Genomic DNA, 25,237 nt, shown 5'->3' on the forward strand with positions numbered 1-25,237 from the left:
TCCATTAGAAGCACAGAAGCCAACCCTCCAGGGATGAATTGGGAAAAAGTGTGGCAACTCTAATGGACAGTCATAATTTGCATTTAAATGGGTGAACAACAAAATAGAAAATAGCCTACAGTGACATTGTACATACAAGGGAATGTAAACAGACAATATTTGTGAATGTCCTTGTTGGCAGTAGACACTTCATACAAGTGACATATTTTAGAGTCCTAGAAACTGATTAAACGGTCAAACGGTGAGTGAGGGTGGATGAAGAACATTCTCAGAGGGAGAATCTGAAACCAAATCAGCGGAGCATTCAGATAATGCACAGGAAGGAAGCGTCGCCTTTGCTTTAATATTTCATCAAACTGAAGATGACTCACTTTACACATGTGACAGTAGTTTCATTTAAACGTTTTAACTGAATGAGTGCATGGTGCTAACGTGCCGAGTGCAGCAGACCTCGATTAGTGAGTCAGTAAGTGGTTTGCTCGCTCAGGCCGCGATGGCTGGACATGAAGGGGCTCACCCTGAGAACCGTCCTCCTGTCAGCCTACAACAGATGTGGCCTTTGCAGTGCAGACAAATAAAAAAAAAGTGTCTCTGCCTGCACCATAGGCCACATCATCCTGCTCCTCCCTCTCAGGCCCTTTGGCTTTTTACAGCCCTGGCCACAATCAAATGAAGTAAAAGATCACCAATCAGACGGTCCAACAGCATGGACACGCACCCAAGCCCCCCCCCCCCCTGCTCTTGTCTCTTGTTGGGAGCCCCCGGTGGGAATGTTCACTGTTTGAAGAGTTAACTCTTTAATTCCGTCTGGAATGTTTCCTCTGGGTGGGGCACTGTAGTGCACTGAGCCAGACCACTCGCCCGTCTTCTTCACCACATCTCCTCCCCCTCTCATTCCCACTTCATCTCCCTACTAAATTCAATACCTCTATTTTGGGGCCAGGGGAATCTTCCACACTCTGGTGTTAGGTGTAGGTCAGCACAAATAGATATTTGTCAAAGCACACATGATTACAGCTAACCCATGTCTCAAATCAATCTGAGGCTGCCATTTGGTTCTGAAGGTTCTATAAATACACAAGTCAGTCACATGCACTTGACACACCATTTAAAAACTGTACCTTTCCAATAATAACAGAATGCCAACGTTACATAAAATTAAATGCAGTGTTGGTAAGCATACCGAATTGTAAATATTATTATAGTACTGAGTGGGCGATATTAGCAAAAACGAATATCTCTTATTTTTTGCTTTGTTTATCTTGATTAATATATTCAGATGATAATTTGGCAATCCATTAAAAACATATCTCACTATATATGAATGGACAGTAACATATGCAGAGATACAAAATTATACCCTTGGAGGATTACGCTGCAATTCTTTAATTATTATTTTTCTTTATGAATAGTCAGCCCTTTACGCAGTCTTTAAAACATGTTTTAAATAATAATTTTGCATAGCTCCAAAACAATGGGACATTATACAGTTTTGATACGTCTACCGCCTCAAACAGTATTAAAATAAGGGTAAAAGGTACTGATGCTTTTCTCTAGCCAAATACATTAATTAATTAATGCGGATAGCAAATAACAGAAATTTGGCAATAAGATTAACCATTTAGTGTCTGGGACATTCATCACCAATGTCATTAGTAATATAATTTTGGAGGCATTAGGCCAACAGAATGACAAAGGTCCACACTAAATTAATTAGACAAACCTAAATAAATAGCTTAGAATAAAAAAATAAAAGCATATTACCGGTAGTTTTAAAGTTTAGTTTCTCATCTTCTCACCTAATCATAACACCGTCTACAACAGTAAACGTGAATTGTTTAGAACATCAATTTATAATAATTGTCAAGCTTATTGTCATGAGCAGCCTTTTGAATTATTGTTCATCTAATTGATCTCTATTTGCCGGGTCAGAATGTAATTGCAATCTTATTACATCAGCATAACAGGAAGTCCAGTAAACGGAACAAGTAGACCATTTAAAACACACTGACAGTTATTGCATAGGAAGCACCTACATTATATTTCAAAGAGCACAAACTAGGTCAGGGTTTATATATATATATATATATATATATATATATATATATATATATATATATATATATATATATATATATATATATATATATATATATATATATATATATATATATATATATATATATATATATATATATATATATATATATATATATATATATATATATATATATATATATATATATATATATATATATAGGTGAAAAATGCAGAAAAAACCCACAACATAAGGATAGGTTAGGAGGTATAAATGGACTCTTTTACACTATACACCATTTTATCCATATTACTCAGCTGTTTGAGTTGTATTTTTCATAAAAACATTGAGGAGAAAAAATAATTGCTCGTGATAAAAGCTCCCGTACAATACTTATTGATCGATGCGCTGCAGCTGTGTATCTGCCCACTTCCTGGCTGATGTGTTGCTGGGACGACAGTTAAATTATGCAACAGCGCTTTCTGAACAGACGGGCTTCAGAGCCTCAGCAGTCAAAGAGGTTCAAGGATGCACACTGATGGTAGACTCCACAGACGACTTGAGGTCACAATAGCCACGTTTCAACCAAGGTCCGGGCTCAAAGGGGTCCGCTACTGAGCAACCGACATCGCCCAAACATAACATAACACATAACAAAGGTTTTCTTAATAAATAAAATCTAAGTCATACAGGAATTTTACTTTTTTCCCCCGTAAGATTGAGCTCAGCAATTCACTAAAAGACGTTTAGTAACCCAAGTCTGTGGCGCTGAGATAAGATAAAACTAGAGGGAAAAAGACAATTTACAGTTTGTCAGCTTTTTCTGCATTTATTTCACTTCTCTGCGGCACGTTTTGGCTCTTTCTAAATGAGTTTGGATTGGTTTGGATAGGAATGATAATTTTCCGTTTACATCTGCTTAATGCCATTTGGTTCTGTCTTGTCCATTCATCTTGCACTAAAGTGTTCTGGGGGCCGAAAGCGAATCAGCACTCTCTGGGAGCTAGTACCTATTCCTAGCCCCCTTGAGTCCCCTAAAATGGAGCGATATTGTTCACTTTGCGCAGTGGAAACACTACACAGGTCCACACTATACCGCTCCGCGCTGTACCGCTCCTAAGGAAACGTGGCTAACGGTTTGTGCTTGTCCTTGTTGAACTAAGAAGGGAAGTACATGTGTGAAGGAAAGTGGGAGCACTGTTTGAAAGAGAAATGATGTGCCAGAATCAGCATTCACTGGAATCTCAAGATCAAAAAAAGACAAACTGGACTAACCATGTACTATTTACAATCAAATTACATTAGCATATGCTTAGAAAGAGATAATGTTTCTAAACTTTATTTTACTTTGAAACTTACAAATCAAAAGCTAGTAAAGCAAGGTTGAAAAACTAACCACATATTTTTTCTGTTGGGTATTGCCTTTGATAGGATTATGCATTGAAATAATTAATTGATGCCATTTAAGTGCCATTTTGACACACTGCCATCAGCCAATCCTGTTGCAAAAGCAGGGTTTGGTGAGGCTTTTCGATTTTAAAGAAATATTTTAATGTGTTCAAATTAACTCAGTCTGAGTTGTCCATATTTACAAAAAAGCCACAATTTAAAGCTACAATAACAACTTTAGAGCGATCTCACCAGATTTGATGCCGATTTGGGTGTTCATGGGGAACATACGGCAGTTGAATTGTCTCGACACAAGGATCTGCCCAACGTGCCCAACCCAACACACGATTACACACCTGACAGAGATTCAATAACTTCCTATTCAAACTTACATTGTGATGACAGGTGTCCATCGATCTTGTGATGGCTTGTCATCTCTACCATTGCAAACAAATACTGCCATGCAAATGCAGACTTGTTCTGCCTTTGTCTCCATGCTGTGTCACAGAAACAAAAAGCTTAGGATGCTTTTTTCTTACTAAAATTGACTGTACTTAGAGACCACCTGTGGTACAAACTCGCTCTTGATTCACGACATTGTTGATTCTATGCAGCAGAGTAAGAACAGACAATCTGTGTAGCGCTGCCATGATTAAACGTCAATTAATCACAGAGGGATTTCTATAAGTGGAGAGGTCTTGGACATGTGTGTGGGGGAGTGGAGGGTGCAGGGGGCGGATTACAGGGGTCATGCAGCCTCTGTCTCACTGCGGCAGAGAAAAGAGAGCAGGGACCGGCCTGCTGTCGGCTCCAGCACCCTCCACGCGACGTCTTTGTCCATCCTCTTGTTTGAGAATTATTTACTTGGCCGTTTAGAGCAGGGCCGAGGTCACTTCACATACATCACTGACACAAAACCAGCGGCTCGCCAAGTCAATCCTCCCCGGACATCCCATCACTGTCATACGTGCACATCACTCTGGGGGGCGAAGGCTTGTGAGGGTTTGTTTTGTTTCTTTATATACATCTGTGAGATAATTTTTTGTCAATTTGAATGACCAACAAAGAGTTCATGATGTCGATGTAAATTAGGGCTGGAAAAATACTGTACATGGCTCACCACATGATAATATCATGATTATGATGAAACAAGCTATAATTTTATATTACTCTTGGCGTTTGAAGATATGTCAACTGCATTACACTGCCAAGTTATGTAAAATTTACAAACAAAAAATGCTTATGAGATCTATCAATACAGCGTCAACTAATATTAGTACTGTATCTATCAAGTATCATAATGTATATATATATTTTTGCACCTACTGTAAATATTAAGGACAATTATTTAATGTTTCTGAAATCCCAGCTCACCTCTGTTAGAGTATTTAAAACTTAATAAACATTCTTCCTCCCTCCATTATTACAGGGGAGCGGTATTAGTGGCATCTGTCAGACTTGTTTCAGTCAAGACAATGACATGAAAAAACAAAAACAGAAAAAAAAAAACAGTTCCCCTGCCTGAACTGTCCCCCTCCCTCTACAACGGTGCAACCTGAAACTGCCTGAAGAGATGAGCCGTCATTAAATACTGCAGAGCTGACATAATGACAGGAAAGATAAAAGAGAGGAAACAAAAAGGCCAGACCAATTCTGGTCCTATAATGCCTCCCCCAACCCCCAGGCACAGTCCCCCTCTCCTGATAAAAGACACCAGACCATAGATAGGCACCAGTCAGCAACAACTTATGCTCTGATATTGTTTGTCGAAAACTGGACAACGCCATTATTCACAACCTTTCAACTGGGAACATGACTGTGATGTGAAGTTTTCATTATTTGCCATTCAGTTATGTTAAAGGAATTGTGTAATTAATAGATTTGCAAACTACACAATAAAATGTCAGAGTTACGCACTTTCCACCTATTTCTTCTGCAGTATTACATTGTATATCTGACGTCTCTATCATTACGGTGTAAACTGCCCACAGCAACATTTGGAAATGTGGCCTAGAGAAGTGCCATTCAAAGACATCTGCCTTTAAATAGACTGTAATAAAATCTAGACACATGATAGTCCAGCACCCTCTGCTCACTGATCAAGCTCAGATATGTTCCCTGACATAGCCCACTCTTGTGCAACCCAGGCTTTTTATATCGCTCAAGGTGCTGAGCTCTCCTTTAACACTTTATGTCCTGGACTGCAGCGCTGCTTTGAATACAGCTCAGCCTGGTTCCAAGTTGGCACACCGTTCTCTGTAACACTCTCGAAGGCCAATATTTACCTTCGAAGAAAAGTGCACTTGGCACAGTACCAAAGCGTTCATGGTGGGGGGTGAATGAGGCGGCTACTGTGTACTACATCTAACCTAGCCACCCACCCCAAATCCTCGTGCTGACCCGGCCAAACCACCCACATCCTTGCAGCGGCTGCTGCCAGACTCTACTACCTGGACCACAGCCAAACCAGAGCATGAGCAGAGTGCCAAGAGCGACTGGGAACAAGAGACACACATACAATCTGTGCACAGAAGGGGGAGAGGTAGTGAACGCGAGTCTGGCTCTATGCCAGGGCTCACTTAGGATTTTTTGTCTCAGAAGCCAATTGGCGGTCAACTCTCCGCAGAGAGTTGAGAAGTCTCACAATGATATCACAGGGAAGTTTAGTGCCGCGGATTAAGTGAAACACATGCTCAGTGCAGCAGGTGGCTGCAATGCAATCAAACTACTGGTGCATATTTAACACATGTAAGCGGAGATTGGGTGCGGTAAAAGTGATAAGACAGGACTACATGCACGACGAGGGGCCCAAAAGTATTAGGACAAACAACAAACCTGTCTGAAGTGATCGTCAAAGCCCCAGTCGGCCTGGCCATTAGGAGAGGTGGCAGAATGGGCTCCAGCAGGAGACAGGCCTTCATCAGGTTCTTGCTTAACTCTGACAGGTGGTGATGCCACCCTCTGTGGTGCCGATGCCGAGTAGCTACCAAAGGGGCGTGCTGGGATGCGGGAGGCGCTCTGCTGTAGAGCCATGGTCTGCTTCCGAAGGAACTCCAGTCCACTGGCACTGCCCTCATCATCGCTGCCCTCGTCCCCTTCCATCATCTCAGTGTCGTCATCGTCTTCCCCCGAATCTCTGCCCCTGTCCTCGTCGTCCTCGCGCTCTGAATCCACGCTGCTCTGATTGGACATCCGTGGAGGTAACCCACCACCCGGAACACCTCCGGCCATGCCTTTGCCCATGAAGCTGGCCCCAGACGCCCGGGCCGCAGCCAGGATGGCCTGTTGGGCAGCGACCTGCTGTGCATACATAATGTGGGCCTCTCGCAACTTCCTTTCCTTGCGCTCCATTTCCAGACGGGCCTGCTGCTGGCGCTGAAGCTGCTCCATCACTGCCTCTAACTTCATCCCTCCTGTGGAAGTGCTCTGAGGAAAAGCCACACCAGACTCCTGAGACATACTGGGCTGTGGGCACAAAACAATCAGTCATATGGCCTGCCACACATACAAATTACATGAAGAATGATTGAATGAGACCCCATAAATTAAACTGAGAACTACACAATCTAACTCCCACATCCCACATTGTGTATCAAAATACACAATCTTCTGATAGTATTTTACACAAACAAATGTAAAGAGAATACAATAAATAAACTACATTCCATTTACATAAAACTGATTTTTTTCCTCCCATAAGCTATCAACATTTCACAACTCGTTCATGCAAAATGGACACTAAACCAGAACATATTATGAAGCATTAATAAAGCCATCTAACAGAGCAGTCCAAGAGTAGAAATGTCCTACATTCAAATCCATTAAATACTCAAGTACTTATCATGACATATTGTTGGCTCTTACGCAAGAACACAAATGTCACTTGTAAAATATGAAATAAAACATGACAGCAATGACAGCAGGGGAGTAATAAGACCACGACACAATAAAAATAAACTACGATGTAAATATTCACTTGCGTCAACACTGCAGCCTCGGGCAGACCGTAAGAAATAACGACCATAACCCGCAGTAACAAAAAAAAAGTACATTATTGATAAGTTATGCAGTTTAAAAACTAGGTCAACTTTTTTTCTTTTTTTTTTTTAAAGTCAAACAGACAGTGTCTACAGCATAAACGCTCAAAAAAGTCAAAGAAATTACCGTGCCACGATGTCAAAACAGGTCTTGCGAAGTGATCGGGACTGAAATACGGGCTAATTACGAGCTAACAATGTTCAGAAAATACCCCCGATAAAAAGTCCCCGTCTTCTGGAGGTTAGCAACGCTTCCCGTGGACAGTGTGCAAAGTGTTCCGAAGCCAACGCGCCAGCAGCACTCACCATTTGTGCCTTACTGCTGCCGGAATTGTCCACCATCCCTCCTTCCTTGGCTTTATCCTGCTTCTTCCCTCGTTTCTGGCACTAGTTCAAACACTTGTAAACACACGGACGAGGCGGCGGCGCGCGCGGGGGGAAGAAGCGGCAGCGGCAGCGGCGGGCGCGGGCGCGGGCGCGAGGCGGTGTGCGCGGAGGGCGACTGCGCACGGGGGCCACGGGTACACGCAACACGCAACGCGCAACTGACGCGGGGGTTCGATCCAACGCTGCGCAACACACTCCCCCGCGCGTGGCAGCAGGCGATCGATCCCGAGTTTGTGTCTTTGTTTGATTAGAACACGGGATGCGATAATAAATGCCCGGTGCTCATTTCTCGAAAGGCGCCGCGCGGTAACTCCCTTCACTCGTGTTTTTCTTTTTTACTCTCCTTCTTCTGGCTCCCTCCGCTTCAATGACACCCCCCACATGGCGCACGCAGGGCCCGCCCAGCCGCAGCAACAAATCTCACCAGCTTGTTATTTCAATTTCAGCGTCATCTCGGGGGGGGTTGTTTTTTACGTGTTCCGGTTGCAAAGCGAGTTCGTAGAGATGGTTTTTGAAATGAAATAAATCGCGAGCTTACCTTTAGTTTGCATATCAAATCAGTAACGTGTGCCCGCGCCGTTCTGTCTGTCATTCATTTGGCTGGTGGAATAGTGAACATTTTTAGACGTTTTGCAATGCTTGTAATATTAAAAGTTGCTGGTAAAATACTGAGCATAGTGGATTTAATTGCTGCAAAAGCTGTTAATCGGGTTTAAGATAAGACTTGTATGTACTCGCAATTTGATAGTACACTGCCCTCTGGTGGAAATCTGGTGAAAACTCTACAACGTGTGGAAATGTTTTTATATGCATGGGTTTGAGAATTATGAAACAATTAGGACAGTTGCCATAGTAATTAACAATTCAAAACAATTTGTTTTTAATGAAAAATAGTCCTCAAAATATATACGAATTTACAGCAACAGGAAATATTCTCTCCATCTAAACTGGGCTTACTGGGGTATGTTTTCTACAACATAGATAATAAAAAAGAAAGTCCCAAGCAGATTGAAATATTGTATTTCACACTTATATCACAATATGTTTTATCATACAGTTAAACACAGATTGTCCCAGTAGTTGCATAGTACAGCTGTGTAAAGGAGTTGAGAGTAACACACTACGCAATGTCTGAACTTGGGTTAGCGTTTTTCTTCCAATTAATATCAGAGCACAACTTTTGACTTGTTTTTACTCAACACATTATCATTTATTCTGACAGAGCTTTAAGGCGTTCTTTAGATACAATTATTTCCATTCATACAGTAATTATTTACTTATCAAATGAAACCGCTCCTTTCATTGTCAGTTTGGAGTAACAAGAAAAGTTTTGAACAATGCTGGCAAAACGTAACGAAAAAGTCCTGTAAAAGTGGGCTTAACATACTGTAATCTCAAACATATTATAAAAAAAATAAATAAAGACTTATAATATAAAGACTTAAGTGTTTTTAGAATAAAATGCTTGAAAATAGTTTGAATGGTCTTTCATGCATTATTGTTAAAACAAAACATGACCATATATCTGTCTGAGTTGAACTTCAGTAAATTCTTCAACAATAAATAAATTTGCTCTCATTTACATACTTAGGTACATTTAGTAGCTAAATGTAGTGAACCACTTAACATGTGTTATCCTCAGGTTAACCTAATGCATACAAAATTAAAAGTATGGTTGGCTAATGTATAAATCATAAAGTACTGTAAGGTATTGCAACAATAATTGAAAGTTTGTTGTTAATGAGCTGAATACTTACATTGGCAGTTGCTATATAACACTTTGGTAAGTCAGTACAAAACTAAAAGTGTAACCTCAATAAAACATGATCATTTGTCCCTTTCACACATAGTGCGTTGTGTTAAAATAGTAATGGACAGGGACAAACAGTAACCAGTCTTCAGGTGGACAATGCGGCCCAAAAGCAAACCCACTGAGAAGACAGTTGTTTTTGCAGCTGTATAAAAATAGGGGTCACAGTGGATAAGGCTTGCTCTTATAGTTGTCCATGTCCATTGTGTGCTGTGCAATTATACTAGGTTATACAAAGTCCTATTATCATCAACATTTTGGCTTCAGAGATTGAGGTCCATTTCTAAACGTGGGCCTCACAGAGAAGAATGAAGACTGGAGTAAGGCCGGGCACCAGCTTCACTGCATGGAGCAGGACGGCCCTTCAGAGCAACAACACAATGAAGAACCCATGGCTTTGGGGGGGATAAGGTCCAAGTCCTCATCATCTGGAATCTCATCGAGATTATAACCATCCTTAAGCAGCTGTTTACTTAAATCAGGATGAACCTGAAGAGCAGAAATGTCACAACAGCTTAATTATAAACAGTCTAGTCATTTCAGAACATGTATTGTAACTCAAAAGGAATCTTTTTAACTATATACAAAATTACTCATCTGTTCAGTCTTTATCAGAACAAAGTACCTGACCTTGGAGGACAGGCAGACCCCACTCCCTCAGCAACTCGGTCTCATTACAAAACTTCAACTCACAACTTAAAACTCACATGTGCAATCTTGCGTTTTAAAAATTCTGTTTGTCTTTTCTTTGCATGTTAAGTGTCTTTGAGTTATATAATCTGATGAATTATAATCTTTCAGTTGTATGCTTGAAACATTTGGATTTATTCATACAACAATTTGAATTGGATTCTCAGACCATTCGCCATAGCCATTAGTTGAGGCACCACAAAACATTCCAGATCTCTTACCTCAGCTGAAGAATATCCTGAGGAATAATGCTCAAAATCAATCTCTTCATCACTATCAACAGAAATAGTGGGTTATTCCAAGATGAATAGTGTAACAATCCAAAGTTGTAAACTAAATTGAGTGCTATAGGGATGGGCAACATGTATGTACAAATATTGGTATCAGAGATATTGGGGAGCAGTTCAAGGGCTGTAGTTGACGGACAAACAAATACATACACTGGCCAGTGCATCAAATGATTGATTAAAAGGGGGCGTGGCTTTACACTGGTAAAAGCCTTCAAACATATATAAATAAGTGAAAACAAAAGGCTGAAAACAGGATGAAAACCATCCAGTCACTACCAAACCTCCTACAAATTGATTAAGCTCAACATACCTATCAGACTCCAGTGCAACCAAGGTCTCTTCTGCATGCTGACTCAAAGCAGTGTAGCCTTTGTTATACTTCATCTTCCTGCACAAAGAAATGCATACATCGCCTTCAACAAACACACTCCCTTGTTGCATCTACTTCATTAACTTACCTTTTACTACTCTGTCTCGGTTGATGCAACACTGGAAGTCCTGGCGAGAGAGCTTTCTTTTTGAGTGCTTTTCTTGCCATCTCCCTGTGCTTCTCTAAAGAAACAAAAACAGACACAGTAAAATGTGTCCAAACAAGTTCTATCACTTTTGCAACAGATGTCTTTTAGATATTTTCAACAGTGATCTGAACCAAGAAATGTGCCTGGGCCTAAAACAATTTTTGATTGGATTGATCGAACATAAAATAAAATAATCTCCACAAATTAATGATGTAAATAACAAAATCTGACTGAGGCGGTTTTGTTTGTATTATCTGTAATAGTTTGACAGTATATTTGTAGTTGCCAAGATAGTGTCCAGCAACAACGTCTCTTCACTGTAATCTCCACAAATAAGAGCTTACGGAGTTTGTGGTGTATTGCTGGAGCTCTTGACATAATATATGGTCCTCTTTTTTCCATTGGCCGCACACTTCCTTCTGCAGTCTTGGGTCTAGTGCCGCTACTGGGGCCCTTTGAGAGAGAAAAAACATATACATCATAGTTGTCAACACGATTTTATGTACGTCTTTCTCTGTACTGTTTTAGTGTCTAATGAATGAGCTGTGCCTACATGTCCAACTGTGTACACCAATGCATTTTACGTGAACAGTGTAGAATAAAATAAACAGATTAAGTAATAACTACACGTGCACAGCTTTGGAGCAAGTATATCAATAACGTCAGACATAAGAAAGTCATAAACAAGTATTCACGGAGGAGCAAGGTTAGCCTCCTAGCTAAGTGCTAATGTTTACAGTTAGCCGCCGACACTTACCGTCAAAACCGGAGCCTTCGGTAACGCCTCCGGGAGCGCGTCTTTCTCGGGCTCCTCCAAAATGTCGTTCATCATCTTTGCGGTAGTTGTCAACATTGAAACCACAACATAGCCATTATAAAAGGTATCTAGTCTGCTTTAGTCAGCTATCAGTCGCCTCCTGCATCACTAGGGAGGAAACGCACAGCTAAAAGTAAAAGAGCACGCTTCCGGCCCAGATCTTCCAAAATAAAGAGTAATACGCCGAATACACCGAACAAAAATGATGTACATAAGTGTAATGGAGAGTAAAATCTAATATTAGCCTCTGTTCAACATAACACTGTTCTATAGCAGTTTTATAAATAAATTGTATTAATTTCTTAAACTTTCCAGAACATACAAATAACATAGCCACAGATGTGGGATGTACTAATGTGACATTAGCTTCACAAAACAAACTTGACAAGAACCTCAGACATGTTAAATACCAGTAATTTTATTAGGTCCACAATTTGTACAACATAAGTGCATGGATGTAATAATATAGACAGCAGAACAGAACAATCTTGGATATCTTCATCCATTTTACACATGTTTTCCCTAAGAAAAAGACAAACATGACACAAATTACATTTCATGATGACATTTTGCCTGAAGCTTTTTAGTTCAAGTCTTGGCAAGTCTAGAACATTAGATAAATTGATCAGGACCATTCTTTATCAAGATATATTTCACTCTTTAATAGTTATCAAAAATGAGCACAATGCTAGTTTACGTTTTACGCTAAAAGTTCAACACTAAACATGTACTTACATTTACTTTTTATGTGTGATACTTTTATTGAGTGAACAGTTTGCTCTTGTAACTGTACTTTTACTTAACACAATTGAGTACTTCTTCCACCATTGTGTCTTACCATGATGGTTTAAAGTTTGTCCATTTCCAACTCTTCTGGTGTTGAAATGCCAAGTTCTGAAAGAGTAGGTTTCAATTCTTGGATCAGGTAAGGGTAGATATCTTTGTGGGGTCCTGCTTTGTCCTAAAAATACATTAAAAAAAAAATCAATAAGCAATGTATCAATCAATCAATGTATCAATGTATCAATCAATCAAACAATCAGAAAACATGATGTACTTTGAAATTATGTGTATTATGTGTTGGGAACAGCTGTATATAGAACCCTACATTATTTGCAGGATTCTCATTCAAACCCCTACTTTACCTTAATGGCTTCCAAGATTCGAATAGCACTGGCCATGTCATTGAGCCGTCGACAAGCTCTTAGTGCAGAGTCCAGGATCTTGGCCTCAGGTACCAGGTCATATCCAATCAGTGTGTTCATCCCTCACAAACAAAATGATCCATATTAAAAGGATGGAAACAAAGAATAGAACATCCGTTATAATTTCTGAGTTAACAAACAAATCACCCTTCTTCAGCTCCCATGCATCGATGTCTGGTTTACTGAAGTATGTTACCCAGCGGGCATCAAACTCTTCATCACTCTCGACCTTAGCATGGGAGTAACATCTGGCAGCAACAGGAGCTGTAAAAACAAGACTTTAGACTACATTATGTATATGTTAATAGCACACATACATTTAAACAAGTAGCCTTATTAAAGAAGCCATTTATAGGTGATATTAATTTATAGGCAATAATAATATGAGGAGGTATGTCAGCTGCAGGATTCCATGGAATAGAGAAAAACATTCTAATGAATTGTCTCCATAGAGATAAAAAAGGTTTTATGACATACTGTAGAAAATGATTAGTCGAAAGAAGCACATTCCATTGAAAACGAGCAGGAGGCACCACCAGGCCAAATACAAGTCAGGTTTGTGGAGATGCTCACTGCGATAAGTTTTTTAGAAGTTAAATAAAACCATCAGTTTTTTATCTTTTTTTTTTTTGGGGGGGGGGGGGGGGGGGGGGGGGGGGGGTTCATTGGTAATTTCAAGTGACTGATCCCTGTGCTCCCAAATGGCACTCAATGCTGGCTATATAAAATAGTATTGTGCACGAAAATAAAAAGCACAGTTTATTTTTGATAACCGCAATGTCAATTCTTGAATATCAAACCATGAGTCATTGATAAAACGTAAACACAAACCATCAGAGCTCATGGTGCGGCTATTCTTATAAAAGGGTCACGCACAAGGTCGCGACGTTTTACTAAATCAATGTCTCCAATTCAGATATGAGATGATGATTGAGACCCCACTATACCTTCAACTGAAACTTAAGACAGACACTTAAACAAAAGTCAATGTCACCTCAGTTCACCCTAGGTTCCTTGAAACACGTACGCCACTACTTTGCTACTGAGCTAGCATCAAGCCTCGCATATAAGGACACATTTGGCACATTTGCCTTCAGACGGCGCTTTTACCTAAACGACACTGTTGTAGCCGAGCCAAACTCCTTGCCCCGGTGGCCGACAATCGGAACACGGCTCGGAACATTTCCCCACAAAGGTGCAAATCAAAGGCGTCCGGACCGGCGGCTGCTAACTCTGGAAGACTGAAGACCAAAGACCGAACTAAGCGGACAAACGAGGCGGATGTGACGTCAGACTACGTGAAGGATTTCAAAGTGCGGAAACAAAACACAAACCTACAAAGATAAAACTGACTAATGACTAAAGTTGCTTGCTTTTTTAATTGTTGGATGAAGTTTAAACTATTATTGGGCTAAAAGTAAGACGTTGTATACATTTTTTTTATTTTGAACAATTGTAGTGTTTTAGCAATAAATCCATGTTGAATTTAGATTAATTCTATAGAGGTCGCTGTTGCATTATGATAAAAAACATATACAGCCCAAGGTTTGTTTGACTATAATCACAGCTGAAATTTGAGTTTCAAGATGCATCTATTATCACAATATATAATAATGTGCATAACGACTATCTCAGCACAGTAGCTTTTTCCTCTGGGATCTGTTTAAATATATTTGGTCAACCCAACGTTTTTCTGTTCTCGTGCAATTTCGACAAAATAGTCATGAGTAAGTTATGTTACAAAAGTACATGGGGATTACTCAGTATATCAGCTGATTCAAGTAAGTGTGTGTCTGAGTGTGTGCTTGTGTTCTTAGTGACGTGAAGGACTCTAATCCGTCCTAAGCCTGGGGCTCCACAGTAAATGTCCATTAGTATAATATGTTCCTGCACATATTTCCCTGTTACCGTCTTGTTTTTTGTTTGTCTGTGCAGTGTTTTATAAACTCGTATCCTACAATTTCCTTGTACATTTATGTGAACAGCTTTTGAAACTGGATTTTGAAACAAACTCTTCACCCCTTGACCAAATGTTCATCTATTGTCTTTTTCATACAAACCACAGTTACAAAGGAGTCATTTCTACAGCTAGTTTTATTGGCAATTATGTATCTTACAATAGCTGGAAAGTCAATGACAGATCAGTGGCACTATTTATTATTGTAGTCGTTATAGGCCTCCATTGTTTGGCCTAAATATTTAGCATGCAATTGCAATGTATAGTTTTGCCTATAGACAAATTAGACAAATGTGTTATTTAACATACTCAGGCAATGTGGGACATGCATTAAACACAGAAAAAAGCTTCTTGCTTTACAAAAAGGTATTATTATTGTTTTTGGCTCTACTGCTGTATGGCAGTTTTCAGTCCCTACAAACATAACATTGCATGGGTAATAGCCAAAATAGTTGAATCATGACCAAACAATGCCATACATACCACGCCAAATGCTGTATTGATATTTCAACCGTCATAATTGAGTAGTCTTTTGTCTCCCTGAGGAAAAGCTAAATATATTAGCAGTGTTCACCAAGTGTTGAACAGATTTCATTTAAATGAGAGCTAATAAGACAACATAGTTGTATCAACTAGCTCCAAAATCAATGAGTGGCCTTAGATAAAAGTTGCGATGACAGCATGTTTATTATATTCATGGTAAATCACTTAATCATTTTTCATCATAACATCTCTTTGAAAAATAAATAAATCATAATAATAATAATACGGTGTGTCTTACAGAGACCACACCAGAATACTGACAGTTGGATAAGGGCTTTTTGGAGCAAGGTTTCGATACAATGTATATTACACACATAAAAAAAAAAGATAAATCAAAAAGGTGAAGCAATCTAAATTAGTTAAGCCATTTAGATAAGCTCTATTTACAATTAGGAGTGAATATATCTCAACTAGTACTTTTAAACAAAAGTCAAAAAAGGACAATACAGAACAACATTGACAAAAGATGGAAGAGACAGAGAGTAGAAATACACATGAACAAGGGACAGAGAGAGATAGTACTTTGATATGTGCATGTGAGCAAAACTCTAAATATCACAATAAAAGCATGATTTGCCACGTGTACTGTTGGGCAAAGTGGGCACTAGCCTTTTGTGTGTGGGACAAGATTTGGATTGGATGGATAGGTGTTGAGTTTGAGGGTATAAAGGCATAAAAGCATTTTTACAACAGTTTAGCCACTGCCCAACATCTTTGTTGCACGCTGGTTGGCCTCATCAATCCTGGTCTTGTTGGAATCAGCCTGAAGACATAAAAAAGGTATTGATTAATTAACAAAGAGTTAACTAACTAAATTAACTAACTGTTCAATTAAATTGTAATGAAAAAAAGCCACATCTGCGTAATTAGCTCTCAGACAAATTTAGTTTGTTTCAGATGATTATACGAGGACTCTACCTTCTCCATGATCCTATCAACCTGGCGGTTCTGGGTGTCAATTTCCTGACCCATGTCCAGGGCCATGTGGCGCAGGTTACCAATTATTCCTCCCACCTGCTCCAGATTTTCATCCATCTCATTCTCCCTGGCATCATCTGTTACCCTGAAACACAAAGAGACAAACCCTGGCTTTGTCATGGCCAAAAAATACTATATAATATTTTGAAGTACACATGGAATATGTTTATATGATTTGCAACAACATGCAACACATTTCTCCCAATTTACAGGCCTGTTCAGCACCATGGACAGAACTTTATGTGAAACTTTGAAGATTTTTTTTTTTTTTTTTTAAGAATGTGGCAACTACAACATATCAAGACAATTGTTTCACATTCAGTTTTGCTTCAAACCACAATAGTGATCTAAAACGGCTTAATAGTACAAATGGGACAGGCCAGCCTCTTCATGCTGGTATTTCAAGCAAGAAGCACATTTGTCTTTATGTTTGAAAATTTGCTATGTGACATTTTTAACCCTATATGTATGACCCGGGGTAAGTAGAGAGCTGGGTAGGTGAAAACAAATCCTTTGAACTACATTTCAGTGCAATGATAATGAAAGATTATTCAAATGCGCGTTGACCAGTAATAAGCAATAATTACATTTATGATGAGTGTGAGTCATTACAACCTATAAGACTTAAGTAAACTGTAAAGGTTGACTAATTATCTGTTGAATTGAATGACTATACCCATTCTGTGCTGCATTGTGAGAAATGTACCTGCGTATGAAGCCCCCGCTGATGGCCATCTGCTCACGCTCGTCCATCACTCGAGCTCCGGGCTGACTGTTCACGACTCCATCCTGGTTAGCTCCCCAGGCCTGACCTCCTCCCTTAATCCTACCACATATAAATCACTTAGAAAAAGTGCAACTGCCTCATGTCTGCATTGCTGTTGTGTGCGTGTGAATATCATATGATGATGATCTGTCCATCTACATAAATGGTTGCATGTACATTGAATGTACCTGTATATAGTATGTGTATGTAGTATATGTGTAAATTACCAGATAAAAGCTTTTCCGTAATATCTAACAAAACCAATTGAACTAGACAAAAGCAGCATGCCATGTGAAAATGTCATGCATAAGTCATGCATTTGTGAGAATTGATCCCATACAGATCAATTTAAGCATAATGCAGGTTACATGTTGCTTGTGTTAGAAAATCAAACCTTAACCACAAGCATACGTGTATAAAGACATAAATAACATATTGACACCAAACAAAAACACATGCACACAATGCACAAACACAAATATTACCATACAGATGGAGAAAACATGCCAGGTAAACATGCAAATGTGTAACATTGAACATGGGATGAGGGACAACAGAGACAGGGACGGAAACATGAGCAAAGATTTTAAAACAAAGTTTGTTTTGTGAAGGAATACTGTTGAAAACACTGCAAAGCCCTTCATTTTAGAAAGAAAGGTTTAAATAAAATAGGCACGTGTCTTGATGTTTTTGTTTATTGAGAGCAGAATGAACAAACTGCACAAGTCTGTTATTCACAACAACAAAACAGATGTTAGAATCAAAACTCTTTCGCTATTTGAACCAAGGCTGCAATGTGGATAGTCTAGATCAGATGGCATGACATAATGGCAGGATTATATACCAAGTGCTTCATGAAAAGAGCTATAGAACAGAGAAGATGTGATTCATTTAGCAAAATGTCTTATGCATAATTTCTATAGCTCATAAACAAAAATGGTGCGTGTCTCTGTGTGTGTGTTTGTGTGTGTGTGTGTGTGTTTGTGTGTGTGTGTGTGTGTGAGTGTGTGTGTGTGGGTGTGTGCGTGGGTGTTTGTGTGTGTGTGTGTGTGCGTGTGTGTGGGTGCGTTGTATGTGAGTGTGCGTGGGTGGGTGTGTGCGTGGGTGGGTGTTTGTGTGTGCGTGTGTGGGTGTTTGTGTGTGTGCATGGGTGGGTGTTTGTGTGTGTGTGTGTGTGTGTGTGTGGGCGGGTGTGTTTGTGTGTGTGTGTGTGTGTGTGTGTGTGAGTGTGTATGTGTGTGTGTGTTTGTGTGTGTCCAGAATGTCGCTTGCTCAGGCATGACTCAGTGGCCATAGTTTGGCTGGTAAAAGATCCATTTAATTAAAATGTTCCATTGCAAATATCACGCATATGCAAGGCAAAAGTAAATAATTTAGCACAAATCGTTGGGATATGTTTGTTTGGGCTCAACTGAGACATTTGCCTCACTCATGCATGATAGATTTGTTTATGTAGGGCAGTCCTGAGGGGGGAGAAATGGGTAATTATTTGTTCCTAAAACTAGTCTGGTTCTCAACAAACCCCATATAAGTGTCACACAGAATTATCTTCTTAGTCCAACTGTTTTCCAATATTTTTGAGACTTTTTGAAGTTAAAATGAATGATTAAATAAGCTGTAGTGTTGGTTGGTTAGAATGTAAGGATGTCATACTCCAAGATGGGGGCCAAGAGCCATTTTTCCCAATGACTACATGATATTTCAATAACAAATATCCATTAATGTTGAACCTGATCCTTTCTAATACCATTGGACTTGTTATACTAAATCAAAGTTTTGCATACTAACAATGTGATGCCATCTGAAACCAGCAGGCTACAGAAAGTAAATCAATGGATTATAAAAGGCAACTATTTGCTGTGTTTTGCACCCACAGCACATGCCATGCTGCAGGGTGTGGAATAGGGGCCTGGATCAGGGTCAGTGGTGAGTGAGTGCTTTGCTTCAGACGGCTGCTGTACTGATGCTGCTATACCTGTGGGAAAAAGAGTGTCTCACGCGATGAATAATGAAGGGCTTTAGGGAGCACATCCCCAAAGATAAAGCATTTGGCATGTTTGCGTTGATGCATGCATCAAACCTCACCTGGTCTTAGTCTGGGGCACAAAGATAGAAATGTGCTTGTATTAAAAGTATTAAAGGTATACTATGAAACCTTTCCCCCTGCCACCTGCTTGTCTACAGATGATATTACTTTGCCATGAATATTCCGGAGGATGGCATTAAGCATATCCATCATATCTCCATGGAGACCAGCAGGTGGCAGACCCTCTAATCAAAAGTATTTGCAAAAATCATGAAAAGTCGCTTAAATTAGTTATGTATTTTATGCTTTGAATGTCTTCACAATGCAAACATGACTTCTGTCTGCGTGCCCCAAACTGCCACATGTGCATGCTGTGTGCCACCTTATGCAGAAAGACGGATATAGAGACATGCAGTCAGGCCACACAGGCTGCACCTACTTGTTACAGGGACATGAACATAGACCACAGAACTGTCCTAGATTGTTCAAATTTTTTTCTGCATCCTTCATGTCCTTATTGATCTGGTCCATCCCCTCCTCGATGCGTTCCAGTTGTTCTGATTACCAACACATTGTCATTTTCCCATCAAAAGAACGAAAGCACGTGAGAAAAAAGAAAGGAGGGGGTTTCGGGGTGATGGAGAAAACGGGGTTTGAGGGGACAAAGAAGGAGAGACAAAAAGAGACATTGACTGTGACAAAATAGACATGTGACATCACTATCACCACCAGCACTGGACGGGCAAGAACGTGGGGCTCCTGGCTGGTACCTACTTTTTAATACATGGACATATCAGACCACAGCATAGTCCTACATCTTTTAAATCTTTCTCGGCCTCCTTCATGTCTGCGTTGACCTTGTTCATGCCCTCCTCCACACGATCAAGTTGTTCTGGTGAGGACAAAGCCATGAGAGCAAATGAAATTAATCGGACTAGCTTTCTCTGGAGGGATGCTGCGCTAAAGTACACTACTGTGTGGAAGGCTGAGTGCAGAAGGCGAAGCAAGGCAATGGGTGTAGAAAGCTCAACATGAAGCCCTTGTGTTGCATTCTGGGTTTCTAGTTTGGGGAGATTTTTGGTCTGGTTTTGTCTCTACAATTTTCTTGATGATTGCTGATGAAATGCAACTACTAGTCTATTTAGAAACGATAACACACCATTTGGGATTTGGTCAAATATCCTTAAAATGTCATAGGGTGTAGTTATAGATAGACAGTTGAGATCTAAATCAAAGTTGGGATGTTCTAATGGAGCATAGATGCACAAAGTCACCCTGGGTACCCGGCACATGTGGTCTATAAAAAGCTCTCGTTCAAGGTCAAAGGCTCCTTCTCGCAGGTTAATGGTTATAGTGTGGGAGAGCGCAGCCAATAATCTCCATCATGTGAGGAAAGTATGTCTCAAGGTGGAACAGAGGTTGAAGACATCATTACGTCACGTCCTTACCAAAGTTGAAATGGAAAACTGTCCAATGATTCTTTGTACATTTGTTGAGTTGGTCCAAAGTAACATTCATTCAAGACTTTTTGTCACATATAGGACCGTGGGGCAGAGTATGAGGTAAGAAGATAAATGAAACTAGGAGTTGTTTTATGCCATGCTTCTTGTGAAGTACCTGAGAAACCGTAGCAACACAGACTCCACCCTCTGCCTGGAGATGATAGAATAAGAGCTTCTCCCCTGATGGTTACCCAGGTACAGCGAAGGCAAACAATGAGCTCATCACTACACTTTTATTCACTCACACAAGTGAATATGGGCCATTTCAAGAGAATGTGGTACTGGACAGCTTTTCCATTTAGAAATGCATTTTAAGACATGAAATAAATCCATTTTCAAACACGCTGTCCCCAAAGCTTCTTGGCTGCGATGGATAACATGGAACAGACTGATATTGGCACAGTCCTCAAAGCTATTACCAAAGCTAATGGTGCTTATTTGAATTGTTTTACTATAACAATCTTACATTTATGTGTATAGCTCACTAGTTATATAGAGATATTAGCTATAGTTTAAACAAAACTCAAATTATGTCGGTGTAATCCCTCATTCGTCCAGGCGTGTTCCATAGTAGAAAAAGCTTCAGTTGTAGTCATCTGGACTCAGTTAGAAAAATAATAGACGTTTCGACTCTCATCCAAGAGTCATGTCAATAACAGAATTTAGGTCGGGAACTCCGATATTTATACTCTTCTGTGGTAAGACCCGCCCATTGGGCGGAGCCTTCCTGAAGTAGAAAGAGTTGTTTGTTTCAACAGAAATTCCCCCCTTGTATCTACCGAGCTAGCCTATTCCGAATTTTAATGGCCTATTAGAATCCTCTTTGTCTTTGTGAGACCCTGGCTCAACCACCCTGAGTACCTGATTAGCATCTAAATGTCCTGGTCCTGGTCCTCTACCTTTCCAGGGGTTCAGTATACCATTATAGATACCAGGAAGATCGAATCTTAGCCCTCCATTCCTGTTTAAAGAAGGTCTTTCTTTTTTAACAAAAATAGCTTCCTTAACTCCTCTTTCAAACCATCTTTTCTCCCTGCTTAAAACCTTCACCTCACCGTCTTCAAACGAGTGATTAGAGGCTTCAAGATGGAGATGCACGGCGCTCTGTGGTCCTGAACTTGTATTTCTTCTGTGCTGATAAAGCCTCTTGTGTAGAGGCTGTTTAGTCTCACCTATGTAACGTTCTTTACAGCTTTCTTCACTGCATTGGATCGAATAAACTACATTGCTCTGTTTTTGAGTCGGCAACTTGTCCTTAGGGTGAACCAGTTTTTGTCTTAAAGTGTTTCCTGGTTTAAAATAAACAGGGACTTCGTGTTGTCTAAATATTCTCTGCAGTTTTTCCGACAGGCCAGACACATAAGGGATAGAAACACCCTTCCTTCTCTGTTCAGTTTCCCTTTTGTCCTGTTTCTTGGTTCTCTTCACTCTGTTGAGGGCCCAAGCGGGGTAACCACAGGCTGAGAGGGCATTTCGGACATGTTTTTCCTCTTTCTTCTTGCCCTCTGAGCTGGTGGGCACACCTTGAGCTCTGTGTTGTAAGGTTCTGATCACACCCAGCTTGTGCTGTAGTGGGTGGTTGGAACCAAAGAGCAGATACTGGTCCGTGTGTGTAGGTTTCCTATATACTTCTATTTGGAGTTTCCCGTCCTCTCCTCTGATCGTGGAACAATCAAGAAAGGCCAAGCGATTCTCCTTAGCGTCTTCTCTTGTAAACCTGATATGTGGGTCCACAGCATTGATGTGATCAGAGAAGGTTTCCAGCTCTTGTTTCTTGATTGTTACAAAAGTATCATCGACATAGCGGAGCCACAGTTTTGGGGCTATGCCTGAGAATGAGGACAGTGCCTTCTTCTCAAAGTGCTCCATGTACAGGTTGGCCACTATGGGAGAGACGGGCGAGCCCATGGCACAGCCATGAATCTGTCTGTAAAATTGTCCCCGGAATTGAAAGTAAGTGGTGTTCAGACAGATGTCCAACAGTTTACATATGTGTTCAGGTGTCAGTTTGGTCCTTTCCTGTAGGGTGGTGTCTTCCTGCAGTCTGATCCTCACTGCTGCTACTGCATCAGAGGTTGGGATGCAGGTGAACAGGGACACAACATCATATGAAACCATGAGGTCATCTGGGTCCAGTTGGAGATGTTTCACTTTATCCACAAAGTTGTGCGTGTTTTCCACATGATGTTCCGAATTCCCCACAAGCGGAGCCAATATAGTTGTTAAATGCTTGGCCACATTGTAAGTGATGGAATCTGTGCTGCACACTATGGGTCTGAGTGGAACATCCTTTTTGTGTATTTTTGGAAGGCCATAAATGCAAGGCATGGCTTCACCAGGATACAGTCTGTAATACAGAGGCCGGTCTATCGCTTCCTCTTTTTCCAGCCTTTGTAAACAGTCTATCACTTTCTTCTTGTAACCACTGGTCGGATCTCTTTTCAAGCGCTCGTATGTGGTCGTGTCCTCGAGGAGGGTGTGGACTTTGGCTTCGTAATCAGCTGCGTTGAGAATCACAGTGCAACGTCCCTTGTCTGCTGGGAGGATGTTGATGCTATGATCTTTTTCTAGTGCTGAAAGTGCTTTTCTCTCTTCAGATGTGATATTTGAAGGAGGTGGTTTGGCACTCTTCAGAGTCGCTGTGACCCGTAACCTCAGGTCTGCGGCCTCCGATTCAGTCATTTTGTTGTTCCTAATTGCCGTTTCAGTGGCTGTGATGTAGTCCTCTGTAGGGATGTGTTTAGAGGTGACAGAAAAGTTGAGCCCTTTAGAGAGCACCTCCTTTTCTGCCTGTGTCAGGACACGATCTGTGGATAAAGTGAAACATCTCCAACTGGACCCGAATGACCTCATGGTTTCATATGATGTTGTGTCCCTGTTCACCTGCATCCCGACCTCTGATGCAGTAGCAGCAGTGAGGATCAGACTGCAGGAAGACACCACCCTACAGGAAAGGACCAAACTGACACCTGAACACATATGTAAACTGTTGGACATCTGTCTGAACACCACTTACTTTCAATTCCGGGGACAATTTTACAGACAGATTCATGGCTGTGCCATGGGCTCGCCCGTCTCTCCCATAGTGGCCAACCTGTACATGGAGCACTTTGAGAAGAAGGCACTGGACTCTTTCTTAGGCATAGCCCCAAAACTGTGGCTCCGCTATGTCGATGATACTTTTGTAACAATCAAGAAACAAGAGGTGGAAACCTTCTCTGATCACATCAATGCTGTGGACCCACATATCAGGTTTACAAGAGAAGACGCTAAGGAGAATCGCTTGGCCTTTCTTGATTGTTCCACGATCAGAGGAGAGGACGGGAAACTCCAAATAGAAGTATATAGGAAACCTACACACACGGACCAGTATCTGCTCTTTGGTTCCAACCACCCACTACAGCACAAGCTGGGGGTGATCAGAACCTTACAACACAGAGCTCAAGGTGTGCCCACCAGCTCAGAGGGCAAGAAGAAAGAGGAAAAACATGTCCGAAATGCCCTCTCAGCCTGTGGTTACCCCGCTTGGGCCCTCAACAGAGTGAAGAGAACCAAGAAACAGGACAAAAGGGAAACTGAACAGAGAAGGAAGGGTGTTTCTATCCCTTATGTGTCTGGCCTGTCGGAAAAACTGCAGAGAATTTTTAGACAACACAAAGTCCCTGTTTATTTTAAACCAGGAAACACTTTAAGACAAAAACTGGTTCACCCTAAGGACAAGTTGCCGACTCAAAAACAGAGCAATGTAGTTTATTCGATCCAATGCAGTGAAGAAAGCTGTAAAGAACGTTACATAGGTGAGACGAAACAGCCTCTACACAAGAGGCTCTATCAGCACAGAAGAAATACAAGTTCAGGACCTCAGAGCGCCGTGCATCTCCATCTTGAAGCCTCTAATCACTCGTTTGAAGACGGTGAGGTGAAGGTTTTAAGCAGGGAGAAAAGATGGTTTGAAAGAGGAGTTAAGGAAGCTATTTTTGTTAAAAAAGAAAGACCTTCTTTAAACAGGAATGGAGGGCTAAGATTCGATCTTCCTGTTATCTATAATGGTATACTGAACCCCTGGAAAGGTAGAGGACCAGGACCAGGACATTTAGATGCTAATCAGGTACTCAGGGTGGTTGAGCCAGGGTCTCACAAAGACAAAGAGGATTCTAATAGGCCATTAAAATTATGAATAGGCTAGCTCGGTAGATACAAGGGGGGAGTTTCTGTTGAAACAAACAACTCTTTCTACTTCAGGAAGGCTCCGCCCAATGGGTGGGTCTTACCACAGAACAGTAT

The 25,237-nt window shown here is 40.7% G+C and overlaps 5 protein-coding genes across 8 annotated transcripts in view; all 5 read right to left on the bottom strand.

The window, feature by feature from the left end:
* Nucleotides 1-7,886, bottom strand: part of LOC140380690 (AT-rich interactive domain-containing protein 3B-like) — a 43,366-nt gene extending 35,480 nt beyond the window's left edge. For both annotated transcript variants that reach the window (XM_072464603.1, XM_072464602.1), the window contains exons 1-2: nt 7,771-7,886; nt 6,263-6,892 (exon numbers count right to left, since the gene is read on the bottom strand). In XM_072464603.1, the coding sequence (XP_072320704.1) occupies nt 6,263-6,892; nt 7,771-7,806 (666 nt within the window). In that variant the 5' untranslated portion in view covers nt 7,807-7,886. The remainder of the gene's footprint in view (nt 1-6,262; nt 6,893-7,770) is intronic.
* Nucleotides 7,887-8,855: 969 nt separating this feature from the next.
* Nucleotides 8,856-12,126, bottom strand: fam219b (family with sequence similarity 219 member B). Of its 2 annotated transcripts, none has more exons than XM_072465486.1 (6): nt 11,932-12,126; nt 11,504-11,612; nt 11,100-11,193; nt 10,952-11,029; nt 10,573-10,624; nt 8,856-10,150 (listed from the first exon to the last, which is right to left on the bottom strand). In XM_072465486.1, exons 1-6 carry the CDS (start codon nt 12,010-12,012, stop codon nt 10,001-10,003), a joined length of 564 nt encoding a protein of 187 aa, XP_072321587.1. In that variant the 5' UTR covers nt 12,013-12,126; the 3' UTR covers nt 8,856-10,000. The 2 variants fall into 2 exon arrangements, with proteins under 2 accessions (XP_072321587.1, XP_072321586.1); XM_072465485.1 differs by having other exon boundaries at nt 11,917-12,126.
* A 628-nt stretch (nt 12,127-12,754) lies between these two features.
* LOC140381416 (cytochrome c oxidase subunit 5A, mitochondrial-like) lies at nt 12,755-14,464 on the bottom strand. Its single transcript, XM_072465475.1, has 4 exons — nt 14,292-14,464; nt 13,329-13,445; nt 13,122-13,243; nt 12,755-12,937 (listed from the first exon to the last, which is right to left on the bottom strand). The coding sequence occupies exons 1-4, from the start codon at nt 14,362-14,364 to the stop codon at nt 12,824-12,826; spliced, it is 426 nt and encodes a 141-aa protein (XP_072321576.1). The 5' UTR covers nt 14,365-14,464; the 3' UTR covers nt 12,755-12,823.
* sv2ba (synaptic vesicle glycoprotein 2Ba) overlaps nt 13,738-25,237 on the bottom strand; it is a 114,494-nt gene continuing 102,994 nt past the window's right edge. The window contains exon 14 of the transcript XR_011931245.1: nt 13,738-13,753. The gene's annotated coding sequence lies outside the window, so the exon portion shown is untranslated. The remainder of the gene's footprint in view (nt 13,754-25,237) is intronic.
* LOC140380661 (synaptosomal-associated protein 25-A-like) overlaps nt 15,258-25,237 on the bottom strand; it is a 30,781-nt gene continuing 20,801 nt past the window's right edge. Inside the window, exons 5-8 of one of the 2 annotated variants that reach the window (XM_072464548.1) lie at nt 20,226-20,343; nt 17,366-17,485; nt 16,600-16,744; nt 15,258-16,444 (exon numbers count right to left, since the gene is read on the bottom strand). In XM_072464548.1, the coding sequence (XP_072320649.1) occupies nt 16,376-16,444; nt 16,600-16,744; nt 17,366-17,485; nt 20,226-20,343 (452 nt within the window). In that variant the 3' untranslated portion in view covers nt 15,258-16,375. Of the gene's footprint in view, nt 16,445-16,599; nt 16,745-17,365; nt 17,486-19,890; nt 20,009-20,225; nt 20,344-25,237 lie in introns of both variants that reach the window. The other variant, XM_072464547.1, reaches the window with a different exon arrangement.

Source organism: Eucyclogobius newberryi, unplaced genomic scaffold, assembly GCF_026437365.1.
Source record: "Eucyclogobius newberryi isolate DKJ021-1_F unplaced genomic scaffold, fEucNew1.0.hap1 SCAF_5, whole genome shotgun sequence".
NCBI lineage: Eukaryota > Metazoa > Chordata > Actinopteri > Gobiiformes > Gobiidae > Eucyclogobius > Eucyclogobius newberryi.

What these genes read in the sequence shown, in the direction of transcription:
- LOC140381416 (XM_072465475.1), bottom strand. Translation starts at nt 14,364, where the DNA reads ATGTTCCGAGCCGTGTTCCGATTGTCGGCCACCGGGGCAAGGAGTTTG. An exon ending in GCTACAACAGTGTCGTTTAG is followed by an intron (nt 13,446 to 14,291) that starts GTAAAAGCGCCG and finishes TTGTTTTTACAG; the next exon opens with CTCCTGTTGCTGCCAGATGT. An exon ending in GAATCTTGGAAGCCATTAAG is followed by an intron (nt 12,938 to 13,121) that starts GTAAAGTAGGGG and finishes ATGTATTTTTAG; the next exon opens with GACAAAGCAGGACCCCACAA.
- fam219b (XM_072465485.1), bottom strand. Translation starts at nt 12,012, where the DNA reads ATGTTGACAACTACCGCAAAGATGATGAACGACATTTTGGAGGAGCCC. An exon ending in AGCAATACACCACAAACTCC is followed by an intron (nt 11,194 to 11,503) that starts GTAAGCTCTTAT and finishes TTGTTTCTTTAG; the next exon opens with AGAAGCACAGGGAGATGGCA. An exon ending in CAGGATATTCTTCAGCTGAG is followed by an intron (nt 10,151 to 10,572) that starts GTAAGAGATCTG and finishes TCTGCTCTTCAG; the next exon opens with GTTCATCCTGATTTAAGTAA.